Below are 13,333 nucleotides of genomic sequence, written 5' to 3'. Positions count from 1 at the left end.
TGCTCCCTTAACTAAAGTTATATTAGTTGTATTTAGGAATCACTGTACTTTCAATATTTCCTTTTAGTGTATATCATGGCCTACTTCTGCCATATTCAAACTCTGTTTTTTAAGTACAGTGGAACCCCGACTTACGAAATTAATTCGTTCCCAAGGGTAAGTCGTAAGTCAAAAATTTTCGTAAGTCGAAGCACCCATTGCGCCTTTTGAGTGAGGCGATGCTGAACGATAGGCTAATTGCTAACTAGAACAACAATACGTCATTCCAGTGGAACAGCGAAGCTCAAGTACAGAAGCCAAGGGGTTGTCACATGATTCGGAAGGCATTGTGGGCATTGTAGGCTCAGCCAATCAGCCAGCGGATTTTGTAACACGGGCAGAAATATTGCCGTTCAGTGCCTTCGTAACTTGAATTTTTCGTGGAACGGGGTATTCGTAAGTCGGGGTTCCACTGTACATAACATAATGCCACTGACTGTCACAGTTTCAGTTTTCTATTTATAAAAGACCTACACCATTACCCAGTTTTTTTTTTTTACTGATCTACCGGAAATTTACACAGACCTAAAGGAGCAGAATACAAATCTTAAGCCATTTACTCAGTGTTGCTTTCATCTGTGTTATGATCTTATAGAAAAATGTGAATGCTGCTGACTGGATGGGATTCCTCCAAAGGAATCACACCACCTGCTTCTTCCTGTAGTGCTGTCGACTAGTGCTTTTTATACCCTTTTGTAGATTCCAGCTTCGCCACTTCTTCCTTCAGTCTTCATTTTATGATCCATTGAATATTTGTTTCAGAATCCTCACTAATATGTGAACGTGCATATTTGAGCCTTTTATTTCCAGGAATTTGGGGACCTCTGGGTGACATATTTCTGTCTTTTGATGAAAATTGCTGCTGCAGGCTGAGAGACAACTCAGAGAAAATGATTGCTGGCATGGTCCTTGATTGTGGTGGAGGGGCTCTGTTGTATTTTCAAAGTCAATAATTGTTTTGCTTTGTTTCATTTTTGGTAGCTTTAACTCATGTTGCTGATACATACGGCATGTGTCTGTCTTGGTGGGTTTGTGTACATGCAGCTCTCAGAAAAAGGCGGAGCATGAGGAGCTGGAGGCTGGGAAAGCTGTGTACTACACCTGGACTGAGCCCACTGGGTCACGAGCGCTCTCCTGGAAATGTAGCACTTACTCTGGGACACTAAAGAGTGAAGAGGTACTGCACGTGTCAGAATAATAATGTTTATCAGTAATCCTTTTTTCCCCCAAAAACAAATATCTTACATTTCCCAAATAAAATCAGTTTCTGCTGAACGTATTTTTAAAAAAAAAGCAGTATTTGCTGTCTTAGGTATAAATTTGATTAGGCTGGCTTTACTTTAAGATTTGCATATTAAAAGTCTATCATAGGTTCATTCATAAATGAAATCCTGAGGGGGAAAAAGGCTGTACTGTTTGCGAAAGCAGGTAATTATGAGCTTACTGAATGTGAACCTGCTGGTTTTTAGATACCCTGTGACTGCTGAGACTTTTTGCACCTATTCATGTACTTCACACCTTACAGTAACCTGTGAATATATATAGATAATAAAAAGTAGTAAAGTAGTATCACCTTTGCAAATTCATTGTTAATAACTGTAAATATGTTATTGGTGGTGATGAATCGCTCATAAATTTGATTACCTTTAGTTTAAAACTGTATAGATACAGATCATGTAAATCTGGATCATCCATCCATCCATCTTCTTCCGCTTTATCCGGGGCCGGGTCCCGGGGGCAGCAGCCTAAGCAGAGAAGCCCAGACCTCCCTCTCCCCAGCCACCTCCTCCAGCTTATCCGGGGGAACACCAAGGCGTTCCCAGGCCAGCCGAGAGATATAATCTCTCCAGCGTGTCCTGGGTCTGCCCCGGGGCCTCCTCTCGGTGGGACATGCCCGGAACACCTCGCCCAGGAGGCGCCCAGGAGGCATCCATGTCAGATGCCCGAACCACCTCAGCTGGCTCCTTTCGATGGAAGAGTATCTAAATAAAGATTAAAGATACTGAAGTTTATACGCTTTGTCTTTTAGGACCTGCGAGAGGACGTAAACAAGGAGGGCAAACTTTTTGTGATTTCCTTTTATGAAGGTAAATTGAATGATCTTAAAATGCTCAGCTGTTTTGTGCAGTTGAATAAACTGAAATTATGTTTATAGTTTCCACAGTTTATTGCCAGTGCTTAATTGTTGCTATATTGTAGTAATATAATCTCTAGAACAGTTAAAAAATATATATATATTAAAAAACACAGTTTTCTGGCAGGATGTTGGCGTTATGAACTGCAAGTCTGACTCATTTCTAAGGTTTTATTTATCCCTGATTCATTTTGTAATGGTAATGAACAACAACTTTCCTTTGGGTTACAAAAGAAATGTGTGTTATTTATTTTATTTATCTGTTCTAAGGTCTCCAGCGTGTTGTGCTGTTCACTGAGGAGCGACGGGTCTTCAAGATGCTCTGTGACAATGAGAAGGTGCAGGTTGCTCAACAGGAAATCATCCTGACACTACGGCATGTGGGCCTATCGCTGGTGAACAACAGCACCAACCAAGAGGTTGCCTTCATTGGGATCACAAGGTGCTGCGCTTTTGTGTTTGCTTAATAAATAGTTAAAGTAGAATTAACGTAAACTCTAATTTGCAGGTGCCATGTAGCCCATCTGTTTCAAGCCTTGTTCTGCACTCAGAAATGTTCATCTGCAGATCTTGGTTAAATCAAGTGCTTATTGGAGTTATTCCTGCCTTTTTATGAGGTGGAAGGAGTCGGTCATTCTGCTCCTGCCTCTGGGATTAACAAGACATTTTATATTTTCAGTTGTTTTTTGGTTTGTTTGTTTTTTCAAGACCATTCTCTGAAAAACCTAGAGATGGTTTCGTGGGAAAGTCCAAGTAGATCAGCAGTGTGGCACCATCTGACAACAATAATCACTTAAATCCTGTGTTTTTTATTTTGATGCTAGGTGTGAAATGCAGCAGGTCATTATGACCATCTCTACACTCCTAAAATTTATTTTTTTTATTTTTTTTAAAAGCGCCTTTTGATGTACACATTAGATAGCTGGTTTAACGAGCAGTTCAACAGGTGTACCTAACAAAGTGACCAATGAGTGTATAAATTTTATCTATAAATTATGTGTTCTTGCTTAACTAATCTGAGACTTTCATTTCTTTCCTCTTTTATTTAAGCTCTGATGTTGTGTGGGAATTCAAACCTAAGAAGAAGAGTCGATGGAAGCCTCTGACCATAAAAGAAGCTGAAATTATGGAGGACAAGTTCAAAGACTACCAGGAATCTGGGGCCGTAGACAAGGCAATTTTCGATCTGGAAAACGGCTTTCAGGTTAAATATTGCAATTATTTTTATTCTGTCATATGAAAATGGTGGATAAAAGCAAATGAAAATAGTTGGTTTTAGATTATCCACATAGCATGTAAACTCGTTCATAAAACTGAATTTGAAATTGCACATGATAATGGGATAATTATCATTACTGTTGAATTTTTTTGTCATTGTCTCCCAGGTGTTCTTTAATCCCACTGGCCAGGACATGCAGATAATGAAGCCATGTGATGCTCCTCTTAGGAGGCACTTCTTGCCGGGTGTGAAGGTGGAGTACAGCATTTCACCACGACAGAGCTCCTATCGTATCCAAGTTCACCGGATACAGGTGAAAATTTTTTATTCAATTTACAATAATTATTGAAAAAGAAGATCAAGCAAGTTAGCTAAAGGCTTTTCTTAATTGCCTTTTCGTAGCTGTGTAGCTCTGTTTGGTCTGTGCACTAAACAGACCTGTGTCCTTTCCTTCTACAGATCCAGAATCAGCTACCTGGGGCCATCTTCCCTTACGTTTTTTACCCCGTGAAACTGCCAAAGTCTGTCGCCATGGAGACAGGTCTGTTAATGCAGGTTTTTCGTTATCTGTTTATTTACAATAATAGACTATTTTAGCTCTTTCGTCTTTATTATCATACTCTGTACATATTTTTCCACAGAACCCAAACCTCTAACTGATATCAGCATTGTTACCCGAGCAGCGGGGCACTCTGACATCTCACGCATCAAGTAATTGTTTTTCTTTTCTTTTCTCACTGTCTCCTCAAATTATGTTTTTCTAGCTGATATTCATTGTTATTGTATATGGAGGGCAGGATCATGATGTACCTGGTAGATTATGATCTACCAGACAAATAAATATATTATTTGTCCTTTTTAAGACCAATAATATATTTGGGTGAGCTGAAATCTTACAATTCTCTGTTAACCGAAAGTTTAACTCCTGAAATTTGCTCTCATTTGTACTCGTCTAAGTCCTGATTTCTGTTCGCCTCAGGTACTTTGTGGTTTTAATTCAGGAGATGGATCTAAAACTTGATCTGGGCTTCCTGTACGCCATCCTGGAGCTGTTCTCCCTAGAGAACGACAGCATAACGAGCGCAGAACAGGAGGTGGGCTACACGCATTGACACACACAACGTTACCTTTCTGTTCAGAATGCGTTATGATTATTCAGTTAGTCAGTAATTCAGTTAAGTCAACAGCTGTTGTGCCTTTCTCCTGATGCTCCAGGTGGAACTGTTTGAAAAGGACATAACGAACATAAAGACAGAACTGAACCATGTCTCTGCTGCTGACAAATCTCCCATCAGCCTCTACGAGTACTTCCACATTTCCCCCATTAAGGTGTGTGCGAATGCAGTTTCTGTCAAACAAATAGTGTCTGAACTGATCTCTGCGATTTCTCTGTTGCCATAGTAACGCCTGCTGATGTTTTTGTGCTTTTTGTCAGCTGCACCTGAGTTTCTCTCTGAGCACAGGTGGAGAGGATGGCTTGAAGCAGAAGAGAGATTCGGAACTGATCCCTGTGCAGTCGCTAAATCTGTTGCTAAAGAGTATCGGCGCGACGCTCACTGATGTGCAGGATGTTGTCTTCAAGTATGAATACAGAAAAAGGCTCAAATACACAGCATGCATGTGCCATCCATTAGCATTAAATTACTTCCATGTGACTTGTTCTTGGTGATTCCAACCCTGCTTCTTGGCTGAATGTGACATTTATTTCAGGCTGGCCTTTTTTGAATTGACCTACCAGTTCTACACCACTCAGCAGCTCCAGTGGGAGGTCCTCAGACATTATTCTAAGCAGGTAATACATACAAGCACAATGAAACCAGACAAGTGACAATTTGTCTTGTCTTCTTTTGTTTTGATATTTTGATTTTCCACCTATGTGTATCTCAAGGCTATTAAGCAGATGTATGTGCTGGTGCTGGGCCTCGATGTTCTTGGAAACCCATTTGGACTGATCAGAGGATTGTCAGAAGGGGTGGAGGCTTTCTTTTATGAGCCCTATCAGGTAATGATATCCAATAAAATTATTGACAAGTTCAACTGGGTCTTTTAGCTTTGAAGTGCGTTATAAAACCTGTTGAATAGTTACGTTGTGTAATTTAGAAAATATGGCCACATTGGATTCAGGTTAACATTCACAATAACTGTTCTTTTTTTTTTCTTCTAGGGAGCCATCCAGGGCCCTGAGGAGTTTGTTGAAGGAATGGCTCTTGGGGTTAAGGCGCTGGTGGGAGGAGCTGTAGGTAAGCATGAAATGGTGTTAAAGGGGTAATACAGAGTCAGCCTTAGCTCAACAGGATCAGGTCAAAACTGCTAAATAATCACTGGAATTTCTAATTCAAAAATTAATTATGTTTAATTTATCTTTTATTTTAAATTTAAGTACAATGTTGTGCAAAAGTCTTGCACTCATTTCTTTGTATTTTGAAATACAGTATGTACAGCAAAAACAGTTTTTACAATTCTTTATCACATCCTGAACTCTCTTACTCAGCTTCCTTGTCTTCAGGAATAGTTCTCCAGGCTTCTTGAAGGACATTCAAAGCTCTTCCTTAGATGCTGGTTGTCTTTTGTTCTGTTTTCTGTAAAGATGATCCCACACTGCTTCACTTACGTTGAGGTCCAGCCTAAGTGGAGGCATGCCTTTTAGACCTGCAACTTCTTTCTTTGTCCCTCCCAACTGTCCAGTTTCCTTCACTTGTTTTCAGCTATTTTATGTCTGTCAAACTGTGTTATCATCGCCATGTTTCATAGATTGAGCAAATCATTTGCTTTTTGCTTTTTGTGAGAGGCTGCTGGTAACAAACTGGTTAAAAATAAAATTTAATTGAAAGTGTCCATTATGTGTAGAAACAATAATGATTCATCCCTTTAGCCTGGTGTCATTATATGCTTGACATCAGTGTTAAGAAGCTTATCAGATGTTAAAAATAATCCTGTGAAAATAATCTGAAACTAGATTGAAAATGAGTTAAAAAGCAGTAAATGTCCAACAAAAAACGTAATAAAGTTCGGAGAATTATTGCTCATCACCACATGAAAAAAATAAATAAAAAGAAATGAAGGTCGTTAAAGAGTTTGTACAGCCCTGCTCGCTGTCCTCACTTTATCTGCTGTCATTATACACGTTGATTGACTGGGATGGGTTCATGGCTGCTATATAGGGCTGTAATTTGAAAAGTGTAATAACTGAGCATTTGTCGTTTTACTGCATGTGTTTTTAATATAGTGTTATATCTGTTAAATTTCAGCATTATATTGCCTTTAACAGTGAACTGTGGCTGTTTCATTACACATCTGAGACTTTTTAGCACCATGTTGGAGCCCTTAAGATTTCAGATTTTCACTGACACAATTTTGACATGAACGTTTAAGATATATTAAAAAATATTCTCAGGTAACGAATCATGTTTGTTGTTCAGGCGGTATTGCAGGTGCAGCCTCCAGGATAACAGGTGCCATGGCAAAGGGTGTCGCAGCGATGACAATGGATGAAGAGTACCAGCAGAAGAGACGAGAAGCTATGAACAAACAGCCCAGCGGTCTGAGAGAGGGGCTGACCAGGGGTGGAAAAGGACTGGTGTCTGTATGTAAAACTGTTTGGTTTTTAAGTTGCTCCTCTCTGTTTATCAGCAGGAAACACGCAGTTAATGCAGGATGTAGGAAGTAGTAAGACTAGCAACAACAACACTGCAAACTAGTCTGAAAGAAAATGCACGGCTGTAATGAGTCATTTATTCTGCAGTGTTATCTTCCTTTTCCCACAGGGATTTGTCAGTGGGATCACAGGGATCGTTACCAAACCTATTAAAGGTAAGATGAGTCTGACCACAAGTATAAACATGTTAGTCCAATAAAATAAGGGCATAAAAAAACTACGTGTTCTGTTAGTGTGTTTCCATTGAACAGTTGACTCTGGCATTTGGCCGTGAAGATCTTTGAACTTAAGCTGCAGTGTTTGTGTTATTATGCAGGGGCCCAGAAAGAGGGGGCAGCGGGCTTTTTTAAAGGTGTTGGAAAAGGTTTGGTTGGTGCAGTAGCTCGACCAACAGGAGGCATTATTGACATGGCCAGCAGCACTTTCCAAGGGATCAAGAGGTACAGTTATTTCTGTCTGTGCTATGTGATTGTGCACTTGCCACATCAGTGTGTAATCAGATAGGTCCTGTTTGAATTTGTTTATGCCCTGAGTTGTGTGAAGGTGTGCGTTTCCAAATGCAAATATCTCGATATAGGGCAGCAGAGACTTCACAAGATGTTCAGTCTCTACGTCCTCCTCGCTTCATCCACGAGGATGGTGTCATACGACCATATAAGGAGCTGGAAGGCCTCGGCAGTCAGATGCTTCAGGTAAGACAAAAACCCCTCTCCATCATCACCTTTTTACAGTCATTCCCAGTTTTTACAAAGATGGAAAACTCTGTTAACAATATTGCATTCATGTCATTTAATTTTTAAAGTTGTTTTATCTTTACTGTGATGTGGTGTCATTATCTTTGCATTTCAAACTTATTTGACTGATTTTCTTAGCTGTGTTGGATGCCCTAAATCAGGGGTCGGCAACCTGTGGCTCCGGAGCCGCACGCGGCTCTTTAGTCCTTATAGTGCGGCTCCGTGTGGTTTGGGAAAATAAATTAGAAGTATTTAGCTGAAGTGTATTTTATTTATGTTAGTTCTTTTTTAACTTGTAGTTCTAAATCGGAAGATTATTGTAATAATGAAATATAAAAATAAAATTATATACTATTATTTTTTTCATCGCTTAAAATAAGCGTCACACTCGCGGAAGCTGGTGTACCCGCCGAAACACCATTCATTTATTGAGACTTTCAACCGAGGCCAATTATGGATCTTCGGATCCAGATTATGTCAGCAGCTCCACCGTGAACTATGTTAAAAACAAACACTGCTCACGCCTCACAGATGACAGCTTACAGTCCTGCGTAAAGATGAAAGTGACTTCGTACAGCCCCGATTTGCAGACGCTGTGCGTAGAGGTTCAGGAGCAGAAGTCCCATTGTAAACATACCACGGCAGACCCGATGATGTTTCCATGAACACGCTTTTCAGCATCTCTTTCTTGACCCCTTTTCACACACGGTTGCTGTACGCATACAGCCGGCTGTAGCTTTTCAGCTCACAGCCCGACACACACCAACAACAGCATAGATAGCACAGACGTTAAGGCGGCGAGGCGTGATTGCGGGTGCTGCTCAGGTGCGTCCGCCTCCCCTGCAGCGGCGCTGCAGACCACGCCCCGCCACACACATTAACCAGGTAAAATACATATTTAGGCGGAATTTTGTAATTATCTACTTTTCATCTTTCAGCAGCATAGTGCTTTTTTCCAATTATTTTTTTTAAAAGTCAGGTCAAGGCTCCAAAAGCCCAAGTGGAAACCGGGTCCAAATGGCTCTTTGGGTCTTAAAGGTTGCTGACCCCTGCCCTAAATGGTTGCCTTTGTTGTTTGGGGAAGTTTTACTACTCCTGTAGGAATAGGTTTGGCAGTCTTTGGACAAATTACATATTTGTTTAATTTTTGAAGTAAAAAGAAGTCAATACAATCCAGTGGGTAAAAAATGAGCAGCCCCTCATTCCCACTTGATTCACTTTTATGTCTTGAGTGAGTCATTCGTCAGTGTTGTGAAAAACTCTTCTTCTGGCAGAGGATGCGATATTGATTCTAAGTGATACTTCATTAATGGTAGAAAGGTTTCAGCTACCGTGTTCCCAGTGTTCAGATGCCATTAAGAAATGAGAGGTCAATGCAAGACTGACAACCAGGAAAGCAATCAGAGACAAATCTGTTCAACACGATGGTTAAGCTGCCAGACTGCAGAATAGCTTACAAACTGAGGCTGGTCCATGTGCATCATTAATGCATATGAGGATGTCCATGCAAGTTTTCAGAAGGAACCTTTATCAGCAACTTTGTTACAAATGTGAACACTACAGATGGATAGAATTAAAAATGTCTCTTTTTTTTATATCACTAAGTTATGGTTAAAAGGAAGCGGCATTGGTTAAATCTTGTAATCTGCAAGGAAGAATAAAAGGGTACAGGAAATTAAAAAAAAGATTATATTTGCTGTATTTCACACCAGAAATCAACAGAATGTCTGCATATAATCCAAATATATCATGTTTTCCATATTTTCACATTTCAGAGCAGCTTACATGTGTTTCAGGTCTGATATTTATCTAACCTTTTGTTGACGTTGTCTAGCTGTGAGTTGGATAGAGTGGGTTGAAGTTTCACATTGTGTTTAATCGTAAAAATCCTAATTTCCCTAAAATTTACAGAAAGGTGATAAATTAAAGCAGCCTACAAGAGAGGCCAGATAACTTCAGTGAACAAATTGGTGCTTTTTTATAAAGATTCTGCAAAATTGAAAGCTGAAAAAAGAGTTTTAAATCTTGTCATATGATTCACATCATTGCCAGTCTGCTCCATGTTGACTGTCTCATCTTTGTGTTTCTAACTTCATCTTCATTCAAGACTTTCTTCAGTTTGTCACCTTTCTGTCTCACCAGCTTAGGTTTGCGTGTGTGTAGTAATGTGTTTGTAACTGAGTTGTTCCTTCAGCTTAAATTAGGACCAGGACATATAGAGTAATAGTTCTATAAATCAGAGTAGGTTCTTCAGTTTTATGTTTATGCTTTTGTTAAAAAGCCTTCAACACAGTGTTCCTGATTGTTCCCAAATGTTTCCTTGTGTCTTTGAGAGAAGAGGGAATGCTTATCACAGTCTAAGCTGGGAGGGAAGCCATTGCATTAGGGCTTTGTGATCCAGTTTACAGCCATTTACATTTTTATAGATCCAAGAGCATTTAATGCTTGTTAGTCTTTTCAGGTCAGATATAATATTTTAAAATTGTTTGTAAATGACTTCTATTGTGTGAAACTTTCGATGACTCACAAATGCGTGCTTCAGTTCACACACATACAAAGTAATTTGGCCTCAAGTTAAATTAGTTTCATTTACAGACACATTTTTTTTTTTTTAAGTTCAGCTTCACAAATCTGATCATTTTCTCTTTTAAAAAACTTTCTGTCCGTACAAATGTCTGAAACTACACAAAAAAAACCTTTCACTTACCTGCAAAGCCTTTAGTGCACTTTGCACTGTGTTCAAGTCCCATTGGAAAACTAGGACATCTCTACTTCCTGTGTGAGTTCTTAGTTTACACTTGTAGATCATACCATACGCATTTGTAACACTTTTAAGACATATTACTCTCCATACTTTTAAAGTCTGAAACTGCAGATTTGAACACTGCTGATAGGTCACTCAGACTTTCCCTTGGTTCTCACCTTGAAGTCGCCTTATCAGCAGAAAGATTCGCACCTTCCGTCTGATCTAACCCTCCACACTTTTCTCCTGTCATGTCCGCAGAGGCAAGTGGCGTACAGTGAATGGCGTAGATCTGGCTCAGAGGATAAGGGAGATGAGTGAAAACAGCTAGCAGTGACAGAAGTGAAAGCTATAGAGTTGGTGTCTTGTGTGTAGTCTGTGCTGGAGGGTTGTCTCAAAGTTTGGAGATCATATTTGGTTAGATTAAAGTGAACCAAAGTAGGGACTTTCATTACTGGTGTCACTGGTTTAGAAGATTTTATTATTTTTTATATTTTGTTGTTAACTGTGTTTTTTTTTATTTTTCATCACCCTTTTTTTGTTTGTTTTGTTTTTTCCCTGCTCCACAACAACAAACTAAAAATGATTCCAGCCACCATTTTTCAGCCAAGTCCAACTTGGCTGTAAACCTCGTATCACATGACCATTAACCATTCATGATTAAGGTTGATGCATTTGTTTCCTGCTGGAGAAGGTTTGTGTGAAGGTCACACATGCTGACTCGTATGATCTAATCAGAAAACTAAAGTCTGAAAGTCTGTGTCCTCTTGTCCAAACTAAAACACAGTCCTAGCAGTTGTAAAGGTCTCTCAATTAAATATCCTGAAATGTCATCTGAGAGCTGCATGTTAACAGTGCAATGTTTATGCTTTTTTTTTTTTAAAAAGCCATTGTTGTGGACCAGGCATTTTCTTATTAGTTTACTTATTAGTGTTCATCTTTAAGTCATCATAATCACACTTTTTTCCTTCATTGTTATGTTTTTTTTGTCATTACTTGGAACCTTTCACTGATATTTTGTTCTTAATAAAGTCTTTGCATTTCAAACTTCCACCTGCCATCGTCTTTGTTTCATCCTGTCCTGCATCTGAATCCCACAACATGTTCCAATCTCGTTACAGGGAAACTATTGTGCAGATACTGATTCACTGTTTTTGCTGTGGTAGCTCATGCTTCCTTTACTTTTATATACAGTTTTTGACAGACAGTGACGTATTTTTCAATGTTGTTGTTTGGACAGATATTTTTCTAGTCTCTTTCTTTTTTTAGAAAATTGAGAATGGACGTTTTGCCAGCTACAGGTACTTTGCTCATGCTAAAGTCAATGAATCTGACTTCCTCATGATCACCAAGAGGTGAGTGGTTTTTTTGGGGGGGTTTCTTTACCCTTTTTTGTTTGTTTTCTTCTGTTCAAGAAAGTGTTTTACTTGAGATAATGACCAAGAGCTGAGATATGGTTCAAATGATGCATAATTTTTTCTTTTCTAATCAGTTTGGATGCTAAAATTTTTGTAAAAGTTTATATAGTATTTGCGTATTTCTACCAAGACTTTCAGATCAACTGTGAAGAAAATTCTTTCCTTTGTTTTCATTCATTTGTTTTAATGTTCTGATGTACTTCTTGTACTTGACTCTCTATTAACAGCGTTACATTCAAATTGAATTCTAACTAATGTAAAGATTTGAGTTCATACTTCTGACATACAGTACCTTCGTTGCCCACCAGGGGGCCGTAGCCCACACTGTAACACAGACTGTATAAAACTTGGATGTAGCTGTTGCTTTGTGGAGCTCCGTTTTGAATCCTGGAGATCAGCATTTCCACTGCTGCTGTCTTGGTTTAAAAAAACAAAACAATACAACCCCCCCCCCAAAAAAAAAAAAATCCCGCCCCAAATACGGATGTAACGAGATAGTAAGCTGTATATTGAAGTTTTATTCAAAAATCCATTTTTTTTTTAAATTCAGTTAAACCAAAATGAATGATTGACCCACAAACTGAGCTGGAAAATGTTTACAGTCGAGACAGGAAGCTGTTTTCACAAAGATAGGACCAAAAGTCTTTTTACAACCACACAGGTATCGCCATCTGGTGGCATTCAGATTAAGGTTTAAGGCACTCGCATGTTGGCTTCATCTTATGTCTTTTTACTTTTTTAATGCCTATGACTGGAAATCATTGTTTTGGGGATAAAGAAACTGAAATATAAAGTTTAAATTTTTCTTTATTCATTCCTTTTAAACACTCATCTTTTTTTTTCCCAGGGGAATATTTTTTGTGACCAAAGGCACTTTTGGTCAGCTGACCTGTGAGTGGCAGTATCTGTTTGAAGAGTTCACCAAGGATCCAACCATTATAGAGGACCGCCGACTTCGCATTGAGGCCAAGGTAAAAACAAACAAACAACAAAGATGTTACCATTATTTACTACCCAAATTTTTCATTATTATTATTATTATTATTATTATTATTATTACTTCTGCACTGAACCTCGCCTTCCACTGCAGGAGAGAGTGAAGTCAGTCTTTCATGCCAAAGAGTTTGGGAAGATAATAAACTTCAAAACTCCAGAGATAGCCAAAGTAAGTTTGCAATTTGGACTCAAGCTGATATTTCCTTTCAGTCGGGATACACGACTAGTGAAAATAATTAGTTCTAACTTTGGGTCATTATTTATTTTCAGTGGGTTCTCACCAAATTGGAGGATGCAAGAGAGAGTTTACCCAAGTACTGACTCTGAAGATCGAGAAATGCTAAACACACGAGCTCTGTGTGTGCCAGTGCCTTTTTTTCTTTACTGCATGCTAC

At 39.0% G+C, this 13,333-nt stretch overlaps 1 protein-coding gene across 4 annotated transcripts in view; it reads left to right on the top strand.

The window, feature by feature from the left end:
* vps13a (vacuolar protein sorting 13 homolog A) overlaps window positions 1-13,327 on the top strand; it is a 43,130-nt gene extending 29,803 nt beyond the window's left edge. For 3 of the 4 annotated variants that reach the window (XM_013914581.1, XM_013914583.1, XM_013914580.1), the window contains 21 exons: window positions 1,084-1,216; window positions 2,069-2,126; window positions 2,444-2,615; window positions 3,224-3,377; window positions 3,559-3,705; window positions 3,852-3,933; window positions 4,034-4,103; window positions 4,372-4,486; window positions 4,608-4,721; window positions 4,828-4,973; window positions 5,103-5,184; window positions 5,281-5,394; window positions 5,557-5,632; window positions 6,812-6,975; window positions 7,157-7,202; window positions 7,364-7,487; window positions 7,625-7,739; window positions 11,794-11,879; window positions 12,790-12,913; window positions 13,033-13,107; window positions 13,209-13,327. In XM_013914581.1, the coding sequence (XP_013770035.1) occupies window positions 1,084-1,216; window positions 2,069-2,126; window positions 2,444-2,615; window positions 3,224-3,377; window positions 3,559-3,705; window positions 3,852-3,933; window positions 4,034-4,103; window positions 4,372-4,486; window positions 4,608-4,721; window positions 4,828-4,973; window positions 5,103-5,184; window positions 5,281-5,394; window positions 5,557-5,632; window positions 6,812-6,975; window positions 7,157-7,202; window positions 7,364-7,487; window positions 7,625-7,739; window positions 11,794-11,879; window positions 12,790-12,913; window positions 13,033-13,107; window positions 13,209-13,259 (2,248 nt within the window). In that variant the 3' untranslated portion in view covers window positions 13,260-13,327. Of the gene's footprint in view, window positions 1-1,083; window positions 1,217-2,068; window positions 2,127-2,443; window positions 2,616-3,223; window positions 3,378-3,558; window positions 3,706-3,851; window positions 3,934-4,033; window positions 4,104-4,371; window positions 4,487-4,607; window positions 4,722-4,827; window positions 4,974-5,102; window positions 5,185-5,280; window positions 5,395-5,556; window positions 5,633-6,811; window positions 6,976-7,156; window positions 7,203-7,363; window positions 7,488-7,624; window positions 7,740-10,785; window positions 11,049-11,793; window positions 11,880-12,789; window positions 12,914-13,032; window positions 13,108-13,208 lie in introns of those variants that run through there. The other variant, XM_013914584.1, reaches the window with a different exon arrangement.
* The last annotated feature ends 6 nt before the right edge of the window (window positions 13,328-13,333 follow it).

This window comes from Pundamilia nyererei, unplaced genomic scaffold, assembly GCF_000239375.1.
Source record: "Pundamilia nyererei isolate P.nyererei 1_Seehausen unplaced genomic scaffold, PunNye1.0 scaffold00006, whole genome shotgun sequence".
NCBI lineage: Eukaryota > Metazoa > Chordata > Actinopteri > Cichliformes > Cichlidae > Pundamilia > Pundamilia nyererei.
The sequence above is the reverse complement of the archived record's forward strand: the minus strand, read 5'-3'. Positions and strand labels throughout refer to the sequence as shown.